This window comes from Clarias gariepinus, chromosome 6, assembly GCF_024256425.1.
Source record: "Clarias gariepinus isolate MV-2021 ecotype Netherlands chromosome 6, CGAR_prim_01v2, whole genome shotgun sequence".
NCBI classification, from domain to species: Eukaryota; Metazoa; Chordata; class Actinopteri; order Siluriformes; family Clariidae; genus Clarias; species Clarias gariepinus.
Window position 1 is genome coordinate 40,162,905 of NC_071105.1, and position 22,805 is coordinate 40,185,709.

The 22,805-nt window shown below is 39.3% G+C and overlaps 1 protein-coding gene across 1 annotated transcript in view; it reads right to left on the reverse strand.

Moving 5' to 3' along the window:
- Positions 1-4,230: 4,230 nt before the first annotated feature.
- The window catches only part of LOC128527014 (uncharacterized), a 29,378-nt gene continuing 10,803 nt past the window's right edge, over positions 4,231-22,805 (reverse strand). The window contains exons 5-7 of the mRNA XM_053499277.1: positions 6,091-6,308; positions 5,423-5,550; positions 4,231-5,290 (exon numbers count right to left, since the gene is read on the reverse strand). Coding sequence (XP_053355252.1) covers positions 5,141-5,290; positions 5,423-5,550; positions 6,091-6,308 — 496 coding nt within the window. The 3' untranslated portion in view covers positions 4,231-5,140. The remainder of the gene's footprint in view (positions 5,291-5,422; positions 5,551-6,090; positions 6,309-22,805) is intronic.

The following is a 22,805-nucleotide window of genomic DNA, read 5'->3' on the forward strand; positions in this document are numbered from 1 at the left end:
TAGGTAAATATATTTATTTATCTTAATAATCCTTATGAACATTTGAAAGTAGGAATGTTTTCACTTTCCCTTGTGCGTAGTCAACCTTGTTCAGAAGCAAAATAAACGTAAAGATAAAAATTAAAAACTGTAACGTATTTTTCTTCATGTACACAAACAAATTTAACTCTAATGATCATACACACAGTGTGTGTTTTTTTTTCTCTCTTCTAGTAAGGATAAATAATGTTCAGTATTACTGACAACATTAACTAATTTGTCCCAACAACTTTCCACACCAGTAAATGTAACTATAAATAAATTCTTTTTAAAGCTATGAAATGGTTCCGAAAGGTGTTTTTTTTTTTTTTTTAGGAAAAGACTCATCTTCATCAGTAACTCCTTTACTTGGTATTTTCCTCCCACTGGGTTTCTAAATGGAAATGTTCTTTTCTTTTAAAGGTTCTTTTAAAGTCGGACGGGCCCGAGTCAGAGCGCAGATAAAGAGACAGCTAGACACGATGCTCAGTAAACAGGAAATTATCTCAACCCACAAAGTCTCTCCCTTCTCACATTCAGTAAGGTGTGAACTATAACACACGCAGCTTTACTGGTTCGGAAACTGTCTGAAAATCATGCATCATTTCTCTTTGGGTTACGTCTCATTCCTCTAAATAAAAGGTGTGAAGTCTGTTCACATTGACTTCCTCTTTACAAACATTTAAATTCAAATTAAAAGAAAGAAAGAAAGAACGAAACCTTCCTTGCTGCAACACTGTAGCTCATCTTTATTGTCACATACTGTATATAGCCAGACAATGGCTCGATTAGAGGAATAAAGCCAAAATCCATCCCCTCTGTAAAACAAACACCCTACCATGGCCTTTAGATTACTAATGCTGTCTGTTATAATTTGAAATATTAAAACTCTCTATGTATAAGAACTATAAATAACGGCCTTCAGCCAATCAGAATTCAATATTGTAACGCGCTGCTAACAAGCTCACGCAAGTTTGCGTCATTTCTCGCGCTGTTTACATTGAGATTTACGCTGTTTACGCTGAGAACAGTTCAAGCACAGCGTTTGACATATTTCAAAAAGAGGAGAACTAAAGTTATGATACATACTCACAGATCCTCTTAGCAGAGACGCGATGAAAATGAAGCATTCAGTTTAACACAGAGTTTTCAAACTGACTGACAGTGTAACGACGCAGAGTTCTGAACAGGCAAAGGCGCGGCCATTTATATACAGTACCCATGGTTGCCAGGCAACGCCGCAATCAGTGTGAACGCGCCAAACCTGGCGGCTTGTCTATATAACGGTCCTGATACCGCCGTACTTCGTGTGATCATTTAGGTAGCACTGTTGAGATATCAGGGCCAAAGACAAAGAAAGAAAACAAACAAACGGACAAAGCAAGAGAAAAGAAAGAAAGAAAATACAAGCGCGCAGAAAGTCAGGAGACAGAGGTAAAGACCCTAAAACACCTGCAAGAGAGAGAGAGAGAGAGAGAGCGAGAGGAAGAGCACACGCTCTTAGGTCAAGTAAAAGTTGTACACAAAAACACACAAACTCTCTCTCTATGAATCCTCGGTAAGGGCATAGACCTCGAGAGGATCTTTAGTTTTATTTTCAGTTTCCCGAGCCCCGTCGGTTCTCCGTAGGCGGCGGAGCTCTGTTTATTTTGTGTTTTCATTTTTCTTTTGTTTCCTTTTAACTTTCCTAATCAATAATTCCACGGTATCTCCAAACGGAAAGGTCTTCCCGTGCGTATCACAAGCACTCTCACAGAAGAGGTTTGGTATTTTTCATTAGACTTTGTGGCTTTATGTCATTTAGATTAAATATATTTTCAAATGGCATAATAGTAATTTGATGATTTGTGTGTGAGTTTTTTTGTTTGTTAATAAAACTGTTCTTAAAATTTTTACATATTTTGTACTAATTTTGTATGGTTAGTTGTAAAAAAAAGTGACCACACCATCCCCCTTGAATTATTTTTTATTTATTTTTATTTTATTTTAATTTTTCCCGATTTTCTCCCTAATTTAGTCGTGTCCAATTCCCTCCCATCACTCGGGGGGGGGGGGGGGGGGGTTCCCACATTAAGGTTACTTACTAAGATTCAGCCAAGAGGGCCGTGGGCTGTCACGTGTTTCCTCCGAACCACATAACAACAGCCGACCTATTTTTTTCGAACTTCTCGCTCACGCACCATTGGGGCGGCGTAACACCCTCGGATGACAGCGCTATCCGCTTCCTCTGAGTGCATGAGCTCACAGACGCCCTGAACCAGTGATCTCCAGATGATAGAGCGAGCACTTTACCACTGCCACAATCGGAGGCTTCCCTTGAAATATTTGTAAAATTCGACCACTGGCTATAAGTACTACTGTTTTTTTTAATAGTTAGATAGGCCTCAGCCATATTATTATTATTATTATTATTATTATTATTATTATTATTATTGGTATAAGTATTATTATTATCCTCTTCCACCTACTCTTTCTCTATTGCATTTATTCTGTCCAGGGTTGTGGGAAGCCTGGAGCCTATGCCAGGGGACTCGGGTCATGAGGTGGAGACACAATCACACTCAGACATTCTCTCATACACTACAGGCAATTTGGAAACACCAGCTGACCTGGACTGTTGGAGGAACCCAGAGTGCCTGAAGGAAACTCACCAAGCAAGAGAAGAACATACAAACTCTACACTCCAAAAGCAGAACTTGAACCATTGATCCTAAAGGTGAGGGGCCACTCTGTAACCTATTATTATTATTATTATTATTATTATTGTTGTTGTTGTTTTCTTTTTTATTGTGGAGAAAATACCACTTCCTCAGGGTGTTACGTGCCAACAATGGACAGCTCACTCCTGTGTGTGGTTGCTGGAGTTCTGGCTGCTCTCACGAGACATTTAACATTTAATTTTTGAACAACATTTGAGTCAGACACCACACTTTTATCCAGACCTGGGACTGACAGTAATGTTGACCTGATGACGATTGAACCCATAGCAACAAGCCTACCACAGAGTTATAGATGCCCACGGCTCAGGCCTGTATTAGAGTCACAACCCCACCACATGAAATACACCAATAAAACACATAACACCCCTCATTAAGACTCACACACCACAGCATTTTACACAGAGCGTGTCACTGCTGACTTTATGGAGCCTAAAAGTCAGATTTGCAGAAACCATGAAGTGTGTCCCATTGCAGTGTCCACGTAATGATCTCAGTGGTCCGTATCAACGCCAGCGATGACACTCCACCACCACCTGCGCTGTGCAGATACGCAGAATGCAGGTTGATACCCGCAACCTTTCACAACACCACCACAGTGTTCATATATCTGACTCTTATCAGTGCAGACATCAGTCTGATGATTGCTTATCAGCATCCTGTGAATAAAGTGTCTACAAAAACACCACAGTGCTCTTGCATGCTAGATATTCTCATGGTCACAAGGTGTTGATTAATTCTCTACAACAGCAGCTCAGACAATAGTGTAGGTTTACATACAGTATGTTATCCTGCTCTAATACAATATCTCTCCTATATTAATGGGTCAGTCACATGGACGTGTACAGCGTGTCCCAGTGGATGCTCTGGGTTTAAAATGTGCCATGTGCTGTGGTATAGGAACAACAAAACATCTTCAGTTATAGAAAAATAAGCATCAGGTTGGTATGGGCTTACCGCCTATTACAGTACTAGTTTACTATTATTATCATTATATTATTACTATTTTTATATTAAACTTATTTTTAATATAATGTTATATCATATGTTAATGAGAATTTTTTTTCAGCAATTAATGGAGGAAATAAAAACTGTTTAACAAACTTGTACTAAACCTGGTCTCTGATGCAAATCTGAATGCTAACAAACAAGCTAGCTAGCGAGACCACCAGAGGGTTTTTTAAATGGGCCGAAGAACTAAATTTAGGTGTTGAACCAACCAAAGCTTCCTGTGTTACTGTATTAATGTATAGTACAGAGCGAGAGAGAGAGAGAGAGAACAAATCAAATGTACTTTCCTTACTGTCTGAGGAAAGAGATTGCTTGTTAGCCAACAAGCTAAAATGCATGTTAGCTTACTGGCTAGTTACTTCTTAGTTAATTACTTTTACTGAAAATTACACAGAGCTAATTTTTCATACAAGAACTAAACATTTAATCTGTTTGGAGCTGCTGCAACGGTGGAGGGCAGAAAGTGCAAAAGGCAAAATAATGTAAATGTTTGTTTTATTAAAGCTACATCATAAAAAAGTTCAATATGGTTTTATCCATCGATAAAAAAATATACTCGTTTTTTTATATATATATTTTTTGTTCTTTTCCACTATTTCATAAAAATATATCTTATATAAAATGCACAAACATCATATATTTACATACAGTGTAAATTACATTTTGAAATAATACTGGGACACCAAACGGGACAATAAGTGCAGGTAGAATTCAAGTATGGACAAATGTATGGACAATGTAAAAACGACAGACATGAACCATCCAGAACGTCCACATTTACCTCAGACATGTTTACTGTTTGCTGAATAAAATCACTGCACTGCTAAGGACAGTGAGATGGTGAGACAGTGAGACAGTGAGACAGTGAAAAGGTGAGACGGTGAGACAGTGAAAAGGTGAGGCGGTGAGACAGTGAAAAGGTGAGGCGGTGAGGCGGTGAGACAGTGAAAAGGTGAGGCGGTGAGACAGTGAAAAGGTGAGGCGGTGAGACAGTGAGAAGGTGAGACGGTGAGACAGTGAGACGGTGAGACAGTGAAAAGGTGAGACAGTGAGACAGTGAAAAAAAACATTTATGCCTAAGATTATGAATTCGCTAACTATTATTAAATGTTTAATAGCGATTTTTATATAAATAAAGTTAGAGCCAGCTACATTTACCTCAGATAAAGTAGAAAAATAATTATTATTAGATAATTATTTTATTATCATCTGCATCCATTCTAACTAACACATGTCCCCCCTCAGTTTAAAAGCTCTGCTGAGTTCACCACTGAACTAAAAGTGCACTTTGTTGTTGTTTGGTGTCGTTTAAAGACACACTTTGAAGTGGGTGCGAAACCGTGGCTTCGCTTCAGTCTGAAGTGAGAGAGTGAAATGTTCCGAATCTTACACCATCAGCATGACTGAGACTGAATGCGTTTCTTGCTGGACTCGTACGCCGGGTTGGTGAGTGCAGTCATGGTGTTGCTACGCATGACCTCATACACACCGTTCGAGGGCTGGCGCCGCGGTGTGTCATTTCTACGATCCGTACACATCCTCACCTGCAGAGACAAACAGAGAGAGAGAGAGAGAGAGAGAGAGGAGAACATAAATGTTCAGAATTCTCTTTTAAGCAACAATTATGTGAGACTGTGTGTGTGTGTGTGTGTGTGTGTGTGTGTGTGTGTATATACCAGTACAACCACCAGAATGATCAAAGTGAAAATGAACATCCCGGCAAGTATGTAGGCAAACTTCTTCCAAACACATTCTTCTTTATACTCCTTTATATCACCTTCCTCTTTACATGTGTGTATAATTTCTGTAAAAGACACAAACCGCTGATAAAATATAATGTACAAACCTGTTGTTTTTTTTTGGCAAAATGGTTGACAAATTGACTAAAATAAAGAAGCCCTCATTGTTTACAGATGTTATCCAGATGTTACTGTAGCTGTTGAATAAGGGGAGACCTGATGGTGAGTAAGAACTGGCCAAAGCAAAATAAGGGAGACAGTCAGAGTAGAGTGATACACAGACACTGTGTGAATATGCTTGTACTCATGCACTTTATGTAGCCCAGGGTTTTAGTATAATTTATAAAATCTGTAATATATTAGAGTAAACAGCCTGTAGTTTTATGCAGCACCATGGTCTTGGAGGAGTGTCGTCATGTTTCAGTGTGTACTGTACCTGCTGTGCGGTTGAAATGACAACAAATGTCACTTGATTTAAAATGTCCCAGAACATCAGCACTCTTGGAATGCTACGTGTCTGATTGCTAGACCGAATCAAACTGTTACATAGAATAAAGTTTACTGTATATACTGTATTATAATGATAATCAAACTCTTCTGCTTACCTGGTTGGACGAAGAGAAACGTGTCAGTACTGTTGGTATTTTTATCAAATTTGTTAAATCTGCACCAGTAAAATCCCATGTCGTGCTTGCTCACGTTCCTGATGGACACGGAGAAGTCTCGAAAGTCCCTGTTTGTCTCCACTCTGTCTTTGTAGGGTGTCTCAGGAGTGAGGGTTTGTTTAAGACCATAATAGTACAACACTGTCTCCTCTTTACTGCTGTATAAGTTTTGGAGGATTGTAGAAGAGTAGAGCGAACAGTAGAAGTGTAAGAGATGTTAGATTGTAAATAAAATAATAAACCTAGAAAACATTATAGCATTTAATGTACATAATGTAACGGTCTCCTGTGTGAGAGAGAGAATTCCTGATGCAATAAAACACACACTTACGTCTCCTCTCGCTGTGTGTACAGGTAAACTCCATGCTGATCTGGGTTTGTGATGCTGCACTTGATGGTGACATTTTCCCCAATGCGCACAAGCATGTGTTCACACCGTCTCTTGCCCTCTACACACAACCACACTTAAACTGTATATTATATTTAAATACATAACTTGCATACACATATAAACATCAACAGATCAAATCTTATTTACCCTTTAGGTAAACATAGCATAAACAGAAAAATAGATACCTAACAATAATAATCTAAATTATAATAATCAATTATAATAATGATTAAAAATTACATCAGCTTTAAAATATTAATAGAGATATAAAGCACTAATAAACCATGCATTACTGATTCTAAAAGTCGTTCATTAATTATTACACTAATAAAAATAAAAAAAGCTGAAAAGTAAATTAGCTAATAACATTGAAATGTAGGATTTTTCATGTGTGTATACTTTCTTTAACACTTTAAATAACTGTCCTAATTTGTTTAAGCAGTTATAATTTATAAATTAATAACCAGAGCAACCGAGCTTAACACTGCTAAAGAAAATCAAAAGATGATCCACTCTGTTAGACTTAATACTAAATACTTTCAAAATCATCCTAAATCAGTCCCATGAGACAAAATCCCACTAAACACACACACACACACACACACACACACCTGAACAGTACCCTGAGTGGAGCGACACACAGAGCAGGGCGAGCGCGTGTAGTGGAAGACGCTTCATCTCTTCTGCTGCAAAAACACGTCCCTCAAAGGCTTTTAAGTCACAAAGAAGAAGCACACACACACACACACACACACACACACACACACACCACATTACGCCCACAGCCCCTCCACTCCACTGCGTGTGTAATTTCCTTTTGCCTGTTACTGTAAATAATTTAATAGGCATCTTACAGTAAGTTTCTGATTTACTGCTGTTATTTTTTTTACACACACACACACACACACTTCTATCTGTACTGACACTTCTGGGGCATTTTAATGTAAGAGAAACGATTTTAAAAGCTGGAGTGTCATGTTCAGTACCAGCTCGAGAATTGACAGGTAATAACTAAGCCCCGCCCCTTTTAGAGTTGGAATAATCAAAGCACAAAAACATGCTTTTCGTGGGAAGAGTGTCTAACGAAGACTGAGAGAAGCCCAGGGTCACTGAGTGTGTATCAGCACAGGCGTTCATCATGCAGGCTCGACTCCACTCACGAGAAACACTTATAAACAAACAGGGCTTTATTCTAGTGAGGTGTTTAATCATTATTAATAAATTATAAACTAACACTATCCGATATGATTAACTCTATCCTACATACTGCTGCTCTATAGATTATTAGAAGTGGATCCTCAGGGAACACCTCTTATGTTTATTGTTATTTTAAAAGTGCCAAACTTTGGTGATTAATGTGGGTCGTACACACACACACGCCTGAACCGAGGCAGCTCATTAGTCTGAGTGTAAGTAGTCGTGTGTTTAGTCTGAGTGTAAGTAGTCGTGTGTTTAGTCTGAGTGTAAGTAGTCGTGTGTTTAGTCTGAGTGTAAGTAGTCGTGTGTTTAGTCTGAGTGTAAGTAGTCGTGTGTTTAGTCTGAGTGTAAGTAGTCGTGTGTTTAGTCTGATTATTTAGTAGTCGTGTGTTTAGTCTGATTATTTAGTAGTCGTGTGTTTAGTCTGAGTGTAAGTAGTCGTGTGTTTAGTCTGAGTGTAAGTAGTCGTGTGTTTAGTCTGAGTGTAAGTAGTCGTGTGTTTAGTCTGAGTGTAAGTAGTCGTGTGTTTAGTCTGATTATTTAGTAGTCGTGTGTTTAGTCTGAGTGTAAGTAGTCGTGTGTTTAGTCTGAGTGTAAGTAGTCGTGTGTTTAGTCTGATTATTTAGTAGTCGTGTGTTTAGTTGATCTGTTTGGTGAAGTTGTTGTGAATATTCTCTGTCTCTGAGTCATGCCAGTTTCCTTATTTCCTTTTGTTTTGTAAGGTTTCTGTTTTGGTAACCTGTTCTGTTCTGTTTTTGTCATAGTTTCATAGTTAGCTCTTTTAAGGTTCCATGGTTATAGTTTGGTTGTTTATGTTTCGTTTTCATTATTAAAGACTTTCAACAGCTTCACATCTGCAATTATGCCTCGCCTACAGCCGTGACACGTGTAGCCCTCAATTGTGCATGAAGCATTTGGCCGGGTCTCCCGAGCAGAATGCAATTATCTTAACCTCAGTGCAAAATGCACTGTTTTTACTTTATGATCTTATGATTTATGATCTTTGGTAGAAGCATGACATGTCCAAAGAGCATAAAAAAATAGTTTTTTCATAAATAAGATGGATCCCCATGTTTCCCCAATCTGTTGCGAATGTAAATCTGAGAATGATACTCTTCTTTACTGTTTTTGGTCATGTGTTAAACTACAGGGTTACTGTAGATGGACAGATCCAGAGTACCGTAAGTTTAAAAGATGAGTGTCCGAATTCTGTTTTAAGTTGAAGTAAGAGAAGAAGAGTTATTGCTTGTTGTGTCCGCCGCACCTCCAGACACTTACTGGCTGGGTAACATTATACAGTGTGTTTATAAATACAATCTGTACAAATGTCAGGTGTATCAGTGAAGTATGTACTGGTTAAAGTCAGTCAATGCTCTGTCTGTTTCAGGACTCAGGAGCGCATGTTACGCTTAATTTAAAGCAGCGGAACGCTTAACTCTGCATCATTTGGTGTCAATATCTCTTTGCTTATTTATTTATATTGTGGGCACAAATCTTTCATGATTGTTGATAACTATACAGTAATAACTCAGTATTATAGTTAATATATAATGAAATTAATAAAAGGGAATTTAAAACTATCTGACTTTCCTATAAAAGGGGACAAACTAATTAATGCAACTTGTTTAATTTAAAAGATAGATAGGAACAAACAAAAATTCTTATTTTACATTTTTTTAATGACACAACGAGAACATATTGAACTTTAAAATCAAATGTTGTGTTGGAAGACTTGCTATGAAAATCATATTCTTTCTGCTTGGCAACATTCTCTCCCTGATATACCCCACATATCACACATGGCAAAACCATCTAAATCAGGCCTATTTAACTTCATTCTTAAACTGGGGGGTGGCTGGGGGGACGGGGGTTACGGGGGGGGGGGGGGGGGGTGGGGGGGGGTTAAAGCTGGACGAGTGAAATTCTGAGGAAGAACAAAGGACGCCCCCCGAAGCAGTGGAGCCAGGGGAAACGAGCCGGCATCAGGAACAGGCTGAGAGCCCGTGCACACCGCAAGCCTCTGCCTAGCATCCTGCTCGCCAACATCCAGTCGCTTGAAAACAGGCTTGATGACCTCAGGGCCAGGGTAAAGATCCAGAGAGACATTCGGTCCTGCAATATCCTCTGCTCCACCAGGACATGGCTGAAACAACAGCTGGTGAAACAGGACATTGTTCCTCTCACACGCTCCTGCACACCCATCCTGGAACCACTAGGAAAAAGCTGCATGAAGCACTCACACAGCACCTGCCACAACACTGGGGCACTGCACTTATTGTGGCAGGAGACTTTAACAGCGTCAACCTCAAACACGCAGCGCCGAACTTTTATCAGCATATCACCAGTCCCACTAATAGTGAGAGGACACTGGACCATTGTTACAAAAAAAAAAAAAAAAAACGACTACAAAGCCCAACGTTGACAGCTAAAAGCCTGAAGCAGGTAGTTTCAACTCAGAGGGAGTTTGCACGCTGGATGGACCAATAGTGGAACATGTTCTGGCACAGCTCTGATGACATCAACGTATTTACGGAAGTGAATGTGGGATTTATTGGGAGACTAGCGGATGATACCAAGCAAAAAATGACCATCAGAACGTTTCTCAATCGGAAGCCGTTTTTAAATTAGACCATCCGCGACGCTCTGAGATCTCGCACCGATGCCTATAACACAGGACTTGGGTGACATGGACTCATACAAGCTAACCCAAGGCAAAATGAAGAAGATGATGAGAGTGGAGTGATAATTGTAATTTTTTCAGTTATATTCATAAAACCTACTTACCTGACTGGACTAACAGACACGTCCGCTCCCTGCAGGTACAGTACAGTATATACAGTACATCATTCTGTTTGCTATATCAGTACATCACTCTCTTCTACTGATCATCATCATCATCATCCAGTGTGCTAATGTAACACCTCCACAGTAGGACTGATCACCTGGTGCAAAGATCAGTATCATCTACAGGAGGCTGAAAACTTCTCACAGCTCAACGACGCTTCCTGTACGAGGACGAGATGAAGGTGGTCGGCTGTGGGAGGAAGAGGAGGAGGAGCTACAGAACTCTTTCTCAGCAGAAGCCCTATAGAGAGAGTATCTCTCACCTCCTGATCTCTCACACACAGTGGCATCTACTCCCCCCGCACACACACTCTCACACCCAGCTGCATCTAAACTTGGATTGCTTTAACACATCACACACTCCAACTAAGACATTTATGTTTCCTGTACATATCAGACGAACTTTTATAAAATGTAAAATTTTCAGCAGAATATATATACTGTATATACACACACACTACCGTTCAAAAGTTTGGGGTCACTTGCAAATTTCCGTGTTTTTGTTTAGTGATTTATTTTCTACGTTCTACAACAATACTGGTGATTTCAAAACTATAAAATAACACATATGGAATTAGGTAATTACGTAACAACAACAAAGACAAGAGTTAGTTGTTATTTTAAGACACAGAGGTCGGCCTTTCTGTAATAGTTCTTGCGAGAACAGTATTGTCAAGTGCATTTGCAAAATCCATCAAGCACCATAATGAGACTGGCTCCCATGAAGGCCGTCCCAGGAGGACAAGACCAAAACCTACCTCTGTCTCAGACGAGAAGTTCATTTAGAGTTATCAGCCTGAAAAATGACCAATTAACAACCAGCACCTTAGATTAGAGGCGTTATGAAGTCTTTACAGAGCAGAAGTAGCAGAAACATCTCACCATTAACTGTTCAAAGGAGATTAATGCATTTGTTGGACGCCTTCAGCATTCCTTTACAATGTAGAAAGAAATAAAAATCAGGAACCATCATGGAGTACTTTTTTTTCTTTCCACTGTGTACTGCCCTTCACTATGAGTTTGACGTGATGACAATGATGATTCTGATAATACTACTTGTTGTTATGCACTAACAGACATACCAATACTAATAAGGGCTACTGAGGGGGTCAACGCAATAAGAGTTAGTGTGTTAGTGCTAATAACACGCATGGAAAGACCTTCTCATTTGTAGATACTGTAGCATGGGATTATTCATTGGTTACTAAAAGAGAAACTAAAGAAAACTAAAAACACAAAATAAACAGAGCTCTGCCGTCTTTTTGACAACGATGGGGCTTTAAAAAATAAAATAAAACTTGCATCCTTTTGGGCCGTTTGCCCTTACTGAGGATTTATGTGTGATTTTGCCTTTGTGTCGTCTTGAACATGAACACACACTTTGTCTTTGGCCCTGATACCTCTATCAGTGCTATCTAATGATGGCACAAAGTGCGCAGGTATCAGGACGCTTAAATAGACACTCCACCAGATGAAGCACGCTGATTGCCTATGCGGCAGGGTCGCCTGGCAACCACATGTCTAGATGGCTGATGGCTTACCGCTGCCCGTTCTGAACTCTGTGGGGTAGCAGCCTGCGGATCTGCGCGAGCATTCTTGCATGGTTCTGCCACCCGTGAGACTCATTACAGAATTCATGTTCTGCTTTAAACAGGTGTTGAGTTTATTGATTTCCACTAGAGGGCAGCAACGACACTCATTTCACACTTGTTTACACATGCTGGAGCAGTCTGAGTAAACATTCTAATGCCTACCAACTAACATTTATTATCTATAAATACATAATACAAAAACAGAAGCAATAAAAGACAAAACCACCAACTAACAAGAGACTGGACAAAAACAGACCCTAAAACTACTAAACTGTCTTCAAGAATCAACAGTGAAGTGTTCCATAATCTCAGAGCTGGGAGAGAAAACGATCTGTGCTCAAGTCTTTATATCCAAATGATTAGAAAGTAATTGCAAAAGGTAAACTAACAGGTGAAAGGTCTGTGAATGAATAGCTGAGGATCTTTCGCCAAAACAAAGAGATACGGCAAAGATCATCAACATCAAGGTCAGCCAGGCAAACAATCTGTGTATAATACAGTAATCAGAGTCTCTTTTCCAGAGTCCTGAATTGTCATTATTAAATCCAAAAGCAGGCAGGAAAAAAGCCTGTTTTTGTTTAGAAATTGGAAACCGGAAATCTTGAATGTCGTAAACATTTAGAGAAAGCAAGAATAGAATTTAAAGCACTTTCACTATTTACCCTATGAAAAAGGAGGTTTACCAGTCTCTCAGTAAGATGAAGGCCATGGCATACCAATGAGCAGTGTGGTTTAATTAGAAAGAAAGCATTTAACTGTACAATCAGGGAAACAGCAACAGAGATATATTTTGCATCATTTAAGTGGAATTGCATTATCTCCAAATCTCAAACCTCTTATGCGTCAGCAATTGTGGTTATTTGCAAAAAGTGAGGATGTGTGTCAATTATCGAACATTAACTAAAAGAACTCTAGGGCACCTGCAACGTTTCAATCACTAATAAAGAGAATCATTGGAGACATGAAATTTCTGGAAGTATAATGATGTGGGTCTTGTGAGGGGCAGATCCACAGGGAAATACATCACCATGTTCTAAACAGACCGATCTGTGAGTTCTAAAAGGCAGATTTGTAGTCACCCTCATGTGCAGTTCCTACTGTAGGCTCTGTGTTGGAGAGATGCGCCACACCTGGCCATGCGTCTACTTTAAAGGGGTCATACAGCACTACATGCACTTTTTTAAGCTGTTTGGACTGAACTGTGTGTTAGGAGAGTGTGTACACAACCACTCTACGATGATAAAGAGCCGCCCAGTGGTTTTCTTTTCATTTATTACAGTAACATCCCCCTTCTGAAATCAGGCCAATCACAAATGCCTGTAGATGTGACGCCAAACCGACAGAGGCCGCTCCTACACTAGTTGATTGACACTGGTGTTTTAGCAAAGACCCGCCCCGAGTGAGAAGAAGCTGTCGGCCATTGTTTTTCTTCGCTGGAGCAAAATGGCGCCTAAGCGAGTGTTGTGTACAGTTGTTGGGTGTAATAGCGAACACAGCAGTCGTCATTCACTACCTAGGGTTAGTGACCTAGGGTACCTGCCTAGGGTTAGGTATCTGAGCCACTGAGGACGCAGTGGCTGAATTTAGTTTTTAAAGCTAACGACCCCGCTGATTTACCTAAATGTGTTCATGTTTGCGATAATCATTTTTCACCAGACTGCTTTATAAACGCGGGTCAATATAAAGCAGGTTTTACTAGGAAGCTGCTCCTAAAAATGGATCTGTACTAACGCTTCGTGTTCCTGCTTCATCTTCACCAGGCTCAGTGAGTGTGATTCCTTTTACTATGACTCTTTGCAGATCGCCTATTCTAATAATCACGATGAATGCGGAGTGTAAGTTAACTTACACTCTCATAGAACATGGTTATGGCTTCTTCTCTATGTACATCCGTCTCTATATAATCCCTAATCGCCCGTTTATAATAAACAATGCATTAAGGTGATTGTCTAGTTGCAAACTGTGTACGTAGTCGGAAAACTATATTATGCTTACCTTTGTTACGTTAGATGGTTTATAACGATGTCTGTCGAAGATTAAGAAGTCATGTAAACACATCAGTAAACACATCGCGTCCGTATCTCTCTCAGTAAGCTTCTCCTGTTTTTGTTGTTGTTGCTCGCGGCAGCGTAACAGCCCGTTAATTCATTCCCATGCAGTGATGAGAGACAAATCAAGACGATGCATGTCCATTCTTTTAATTTCTGCGTTGTCAAGCGATATTACAAACTTCCGCGTAGGTTCCGTACTTAAATCAAATCAAAAACGACTGAAGAAAACAGGCTCGGGCTCTATATTTCAGCGTTTTCCAGTTTGGACTGCATTACCCACAAAGCACTGCGTTGTGGGCAATGCTTTGTGGGTAATGCAGTCCAAAGCATTGCCCGCACTGGACTACACTTCCGTGGCTATACCCCACGTGTGTTGTGAAGACACGCCCCACAGAACTGGGGGGGGGGGGCGGGCTCAGCAGAGGTCATAAGCATTTAAATTAGCATGTACTGAAACAGGTTGCTGAGAACAGAGCTAGTTTTTACCAGGTAAAAGTAGTGTTTTTTTTACACAATCCTTTTGAATTTTTTATTAACGTATAATACAAACTTTTCATTAGGACCCTAAGGATCATATTAACTTTTAATGAAAAATATGATGTGTAGGACCTTTAAAGCCCACGTCCCAGGTGTGATTATTTTAGTAGGTAGCACCAGGTATGGGAACATGATGCTCCAGTAATAGGGTCAAGTTTAAGTGCTAGATCCAAGACAAAGACTATCTCAAGTATGGCGTTATATTCCTGCCACAATTTTGAGCGCGGGGTTTGACATTTTGAGAGCAGACAAAGCACTCTATGCGCAGACCAACTTGAGCAGCGCTGCTCGAATCACAAACCTGAGCGACTCTGATAGAAATAGGCCCCGCCCACCACCATATTACATTTTACCGCGCTGGGATGCGCACGTACAAACCAGGCATGGCAAGGCAGAAACAATATTAAACAGTCCTGACATTTTAAATAAAAGTCGTCAAACACTGCAGTTTTCATAAAGGAAAAATAAACATAATAAATTTAATAAAGTTTAACTTCATAATGTCTGCCAATATCGTTATAGCCTAAGTATAAAAAAAAACTGCTTTCACTTTGTGCACTCTAAACCACAACGGAAAATTGTGGATAAAATGTAATATGGTGGTGGGCGGGGCCTATTTCTATCAGAGTCACTGCCCAGTGGGTCGCTCAGGTTTGTGATTCGAGCAGCGCTGTGTCAAGTTTGTGTCAAAATTTATATATATATATATATAAGAGATTTTCTTGTATTTTTTGCGACATATTAAGCCCCAAAGATATGAGCTTGCAAAGGTAGTAAAACCAAAAAATATGTCAAATTAGATGTAAAAATAAAAATAAAAGTTGGTCTTAATTGAAAAGTGTTTTTCATTAGTTCACACTACCTATTCTGGAGATGGCATGTAATTCAGGCCAGTCACATCTACATTGGGTATCTTCAGTGGAAGCACCATGTTAATATCCTCAGGGGTTTAACATCATGTGTAAATGTTTCATTCGTTGATTTTCACCATCTCAAGCTGGGCACCCTTGGATCCTGTAGTTAGTAACTACTGCTCTACCGTGTAGGAACCTGGACAAACACAAACACAAACACACCCAGGCACACACACACACACACACACACACACACACACACACACTCAGAAGATCAACATCTGGCAATATCACACACCGACATGCAATTGATTTTTTGCACAATATTTATTAGCTGTTATTTGAGCAACTCCTACTTCAGCAGGAAAAGTTTACTGTTCTTCATCTATCATCTCTCGGACAATTCAATTGCACTTTCTCACCTTATTATCACAGAGTTTTGCGTTGTGTTGTGTTGTTGATCCTGCGCTTTGTTGTTTGTTTTGTTGTCTTTTACTGTCAAGTTTCTGTCTTATATATACTTCTTACATAGTTTTCATTTATGGTGCTAATTAAGTGTCTTAGCTAGTCAGCTAATTAAGTGTCTTAGATAGTTAGTTTTGTTCATTATGTTGTTAATTTAATCTGAACACGGTTCCGTTTCACCGTGTCCTGAACTGTATATGGTTGAAAGGACAATAAAAGCCGACTTGACTTGCCTGTGAAGCCTGGTGGTAGTAGCATCATGTAGAGAGTTACTGCTTTGGATTGTCTCACTTTTCCTGTTACCCTGTTTTATGCTACAGCTTTAATGTGTTTGTCAGGTGTTTTAAATAATAATATTTGGTTTTTGCTTTTGTTAAACAGTCATGTTTAAGCTGAAGTTATCAGTCAGACCACTCACATCTCCTGCAGCATCGAGGACCGAACTGAGCCTATTGTTAGTAAAGTAATCATTTTTCCAGGAGTGGAGAAAAAAACTCTGTTTCTTATTTCAACCATCTGAGGAGACTCTCGATTTAAACTTGAAAGCTTGCCATCATTACAGCTTCATAGCACTGTGATCTGAGCGGAGCACTATACAAATAAAATTGAATTAAATCTCAGATGAAGATGCATGGCAGGTATCACGTCAGGACCAACCAGGGTCACAGGTAAGAGAAAAATGTCATCTGGTTCACTTTATCTCACGATTACAGAGTCACAACTGTCACTTTCTGAATTTGATTGTACCTTTCATGTCAGCTGACCCAAGGACCTCTTAATCTAAATTTTTTAGGGTAAGTAAAGCACCCCCATTATAACCTCTAAGCCGAAAGAGATGGAGAACGGTGGAGCTTCAGAAGCCTCGGATTGACCTGGACACCTTTCCGGCACGTCATCGTCAACTAAGAATCTTATTTAATCTTACTTTTTACTTACTTAGTTTAAACTTATTATAGTGTACAATAATCTGTTTAAAAACTGTTCCACAGATTAATACTATAGCAAGTTCTTTATAGAGTATATTATACAACAGTAATGAGTACTAAATGAGTAATCTTATAGCCTGAGTGGTGATATAGAGCATAACAGCACTGTGCCGTGTAACCATATGTATGAGTGGGCGTGTCCCAGGTGTTGTCCAGTGGTTAATGACACTAACTGTGTGTCTCAGCGTGGGTGAGAGTAGGTCTGTACGGCCCGCAGTACTGAGGAGAGAGCATCTGTCTGACTAAACCCACATTCACACCCAGTCACAGAAGCACTTTCAGTAAGAACACACACCTGATCTGACATCAAAACGTTAAGTCATCTTAAACAATCTGTCTTCTTAGTAACTGCTGTCAAGTTGGTCTGAATCGCTTTTAAACCGTCTGTGTTTTTCTGTTTACTGCTACCTCGAGCTACAAAGCTAACTAGCCCCTAATATAAGGCTGAATCCCAAATCCCTCTCTAATCCCTGATTAACGGCACTACTTGGTGTGTGGAACAAGGGGTTGGACATCCTTAATGCTATTTGGGATTCGACCCCGGAACCCAGAAGTAAACAGAGCTGATATTCTAAAGTGTAAAGATAGTAAATCTGATGGGTTTCTCAGGACCGTCCACCACCTCCATGGTTTATTCTCCTCACCTTTTGGTTACAGAGTACCGCTAAGAGTTTACAACTTGCTCGTTAACTGTTGGTCGGCAGCTCCGCCAGTTGCAGTTAGTTAGTTTCGCAAGGTGCGGAAGGATGTTTTGGTGAAGCAAAAAAAAACAAATCATAATCTGTTATTAATAAATAGTGTTTGTGGAACTGTTGTGTGAAAATAAAAATTTCCCACACAAGGTCGTGCTGTTGTGCTGATTATCTTCAGTAAGTCAGTACAGATTTCTATTCAAGGTGAATTCAGTTTTATTTATATAGAGCTTTAAAAAATGGTCATTTTTGCAATTGAGATTTACAGAGTCAAATAAAAAATAGATATAAGTTTAATAAGTGTTAGATAATAAGATGATTCACTCAAAAGAAGTCCAAATATTGAGTAAAAGCTCTTGCTAAGATGAAGGAATTGGAATAAAACAACGTACAATGTGCTCCTTTACAGAGTTGGGTGTATCGCGTTACTGTGATCTAATACTCTTGTCCTGATAACTCAGTAATGTAACGCATTCCATTTTAAATGCATGTAATTTAATTACAGTTACCAATAACATTAATAACAACTGGTTGAGGCGTAACTTATAAGTAACGCAATTATTAATCTGATTAATTTTTTATGTAATAATCAGTAATATAATCAAATTACACTTTTAAAGTAGTAATTAGTAATTTGTAGTAGATTTTTTTTTTTGAGTAACTTACCCAACACTGCCCCTCAATATGTGGCACTACAAACTGGCTGGGAAGTCTCAGAGTCGGACCAATAAGGTAGGGACCAGACTTTAGCTAGCTATTGTGCTGTTTAACGCCGTAAACCTTCACTTAGTCACTCGACTTCTCATCAGGATGGTAGTGCACACTACAGTGCGTCTTCCTAGTGCAGACCTACTGGGTCACCAATTAATCTAAGCAATCTCAGAGTGTATTTAGGAAGGAATATGATGTTCCCAACGCACACTTAAAGTGTTTTTCAGAGGATGGAACAGAAACTGAAAACGATGGGATTATTGATCGCTTCTCATAGTGGAGGCTGTCCGAAAATGTTGCAGGACACAATTGGTACAATTGGTCGCCTAATAGCAGTCGCCTACGAAATCTCTGTGATATCCTGGCTGATATGTTCATGATTGCATGTAATAAAATTAATTACACCAGCAACCTACATCCTTGATTAAGGCAGTTTGAGACAAAATACAGTCAAGTCTAATGGAAAAAAAAGTGACGACTACAATCAGATACTTTAACCAAAGCAACTTACATTTGAAATACATACAAGTTAGTGCAAATGGCTTTATTTAATTTAAACCTAAACAGCTCGGACTTTTAACATTTACAAAGTTTACAGGTGTTTAAAAAAGAAATGTAACTACAAGAGAAAATTGTGTGATTATCATTGTGTGATTATCATTGTGTGATTATCATTGTGTGATTATCATGCTTAAACACATGCAAAGTGTGCTTGTTTTGATTCCTGAATAAACTGATTAAACCAACTGACCTTAAATGAACATGGTGCCCTAAGGGGCTGTTCACAACAAAAAACTAAAAAGTGTATAAATCTCCAGCTGTGCTGCCTTCTCCTTCTTTCCAGAGTGCTGTTGTGCTTTTGCTCTTGTGGCATCTTTCGTTGCTAGGTAACAATGAGCACATGAATTACAGTTCCACTGTGGCATTCGAAAAAGTTGTGATAATTTATCTTGCTGTACAAGGATGTGCAGGGAAAACGCAGAGTCGTCGTGACGGGGTGTTTAGCTATTGTGAGCGCATTTGTTGCACATCTCCATTTAAGAAAACAGAATTGGGCACACACAAGGTGCAAAGTGTCAACAGTCAAAATACACAGTAGCCTAGTCTGAGAAATGCCACTGTCTGCGTTCAATCATCGGCCTTTTCTTTGCATATTTACTGTAGATAGTGATATACTCATCGCACAGGGGACTTGATGTACACAGACACAAGAAGCGGAAGGTGATGTGTATTTATGTACAGTGGTGTGAAAAACTATTTGCCCCCTTCCTGATTTCTTATTCTTTTGCATGTTTGTCACACAAAATGTTTCTGATCATCAAACACATTTAACTATTAGTCAAAGATAACATAATTGAACACAAAATGCAGTTTTTAAATGATGGTTTTTATTATTTAGGGAGAAAAAAAAATCCAAACCTACATGGCCCTGTGTGAAAAAGTAATTGCTCCCCTTGTTAAAAAAATAACTTAACTGTGGTTTATCACACCTAAGTTTAATTTCTGTAGTCACCCCCAGGCCTGATTACTGCCACACCTGTTTCAATCAAGAAATCACTTACATAGGAGCTACCTGACACAGAGAAGTAGACCAAAAGCACCTCAAAAGCTAGACATCATGCCAAGATCCAAAGAAATTCAGGAACAAATGAGAACAAAAGTAATTGAGATCTATCAGTCTGGTAAAGGTTATAAAGCCATTTCTAAAGCTTTGGGACTCCAGCGAACCACAGTGAGAGCCATTATCCACAAATGGCAAAAACATGGAACAGTGGTGAACCTTCCCAGGAGTGGCCGGCCGACCAAAATTACCCCAAGAGCGCAGAGACAACTCATCCGAGAGGCCACAAAAGACCCCAGGACAACATCTAAAGAACTGCAGGCCTCACTTGCCTCAATTAAGGTCAGTGTTCACGACTCCACCATAAGAAAGAGACTGGGCAAAAACGGCCTGCATGGCAGATTTCCAAGGCGCAAACCACTTTTAAGCAAAAAGAACATAAAGGCTCGTCTTAATTTTGCTAAAAAACATCTCAATGATTGCCAAGACTTTTGGGAAAATACCTTGTGGACCAACAAGACAAAAGTTGAACTTTTTGGAAGGTGCATGTCCCGTTACATCTGGCGTAAAAGTAACACAGCATTTCAGAAAAAGAACATCATACCAACAGTAAAATATGGTGGTGGTAGTGTGATGGTCTGGGGTTGTTTTGCTGCTTCAGGACCTGGAAGGCTTGCTGTGATAGATGGAACCATGAATTCTACTGTCTACCAAAAAATCCTGAAGGAGAATGTCCGGCCATCTGTTCGTCAACTCAAGCTGAAGCGATCTTGGGTGCTGCAGCAAGACAATGACCCAAAACACACCAGCAAATCCACCTCTGAATGGAAGAAAAACAAAATGAAGACTTTGGAGTGGCCTAGTCAAAGTCCTGACCTGAATCCTATTGAGATGTTGTGGCATGACCTTAAAAAGGCGGTTCATGCTAGAAAACCCTCAAATAAAGCTGAATTACAACAATTCTGCAAAGATGAGTGGGCCAAAATTCCTCCAGAGCGCTGTAAAAGACTCGTTGCAAGTTATCGCAAACGCTTGATTGCAGTTATTGCTGCTAAGGGTGGCCCAACCAGTCATTAGGTTCAGGGGGCAATTACTTTTTCACACAGGGCCATGTAGGTTTGGATTTTTTTTCTTCGTAAATAATAAAAAACATCATTTAAAAACTGCATTTTGTGTTTACTTGTGTTATCTTTGACTAATAGTTAAATGTGTTTGATGATCAGAAACATTTTGTGTGACAAACATGCAAAAGAATAAGAAATCAGGAAGGGGGTAAATAGTTTTTCACACCACTGTAGTGAGTCAAGGTGTGGCCTAAGGAGATTAACACCTTATATTAAAGTGTGCCTGATTATTAGTTAGCTTTTTTCCCTCAAAAATGGCAAAATAGACCAAAAAAGAAATTTAACTGACTCTAAAAAGTCAACAACTATACAAAGTCTTTCAAAGACACAACAGCACTCTCGAAGTTGCTAAGGTATTGGGGTGTGATCACAGAGCCACCAAACATATTCTTGCAAATAGTCAACAGGGTCGCAAGAAACTTTTAAGGAAAAAGACGCAAATAGTTCATAAAAAAAGTACAGTTCATAGATATGAGCCCCGCAAAAAATACTGGGTTATGCTGGGTCATATTTAACTGGAATGTTGGGTTAATTCTACCTCACAAATAGGTTATTATTATTTTCATGTTTTACAGTGAATCTGTAAAAAAAAAACAACCCAAGTTTATTAAACAGTTAAATTACTTTGATATACTGGGTTTTTTTTACAAAAAAAAAAACGTAAAAGTTTTGCAAACCATACATATACGCAATAAACAACATCCTATTAAATGTTTATAGAAAAAACGTTTATTTTTCAAAAGCACAAGAACAGATAATCAACAGCGACATCATTACTATACTATTACTCACAAGGGCAGAATGGAGTAATAACACAAATAGGCTGAGGCAGCTTCTACAGAGCAGGATCTCTCTGTGACATTAGATATCTTTTCTACAGAACAAAACTATTCAGCCCTGGTTCTGTTTTAACATACAAACACTGTCTATGACTTTTCAAGTAGGCCTCGCTATTTCATAGCAACATTACAAAAAGTCCTATACAGGTGCACACTACTTTACATTAGGGCATTTGGCAGACACTCTTATCCAAAGCGACTTCCATTTTTATCTCATTACACATCATGAGGGTTAAGGGCCGCGCTCAAGGGCCCAACAGTGGCAACTCGGTGGTTGTGGGATTTGAACCTGGGATCTTCCGAACCGTAGTCCAATGCCTTAACCACTGAGCTACCCCTGGCTCTGGACAGTTAATATCAAAAATATAAAATGCCTTGAAGCACACATCAACCGCCCCAAGTGATGTGCATTGCTCCAGAGCCTGTCCCACCAGAATGACGAATGCCTGAGAGCAGCGCTGGTCATCATCTCCCAACGTCAGGATGTAGGGGTACGGCCTTGACCCTTCAGCCTGCTGGAGGTATTCCACCATGTTGGTTCCAACCTTAGAAAGAAAGCAATGAAAGAAAGTAAAAGATTTTGTTTAATAGCAAAGATTAAACTGAATACGACTATCAATTTAGTGTGTAATAGGATTTATACTAAATAAAAAATGACAAAGCTGTCCATTAAGATAGGGTATAGGTAACCTGAAACAAAAACATGGAGACAGCTACTACCAAAAAATAAAACAGCTAAATAAGCATGGCTTTTAGGATAGGCTTTTTACAGTATGTCGAACTAGTTGATCTTGTGGTCTGCATTGATTTT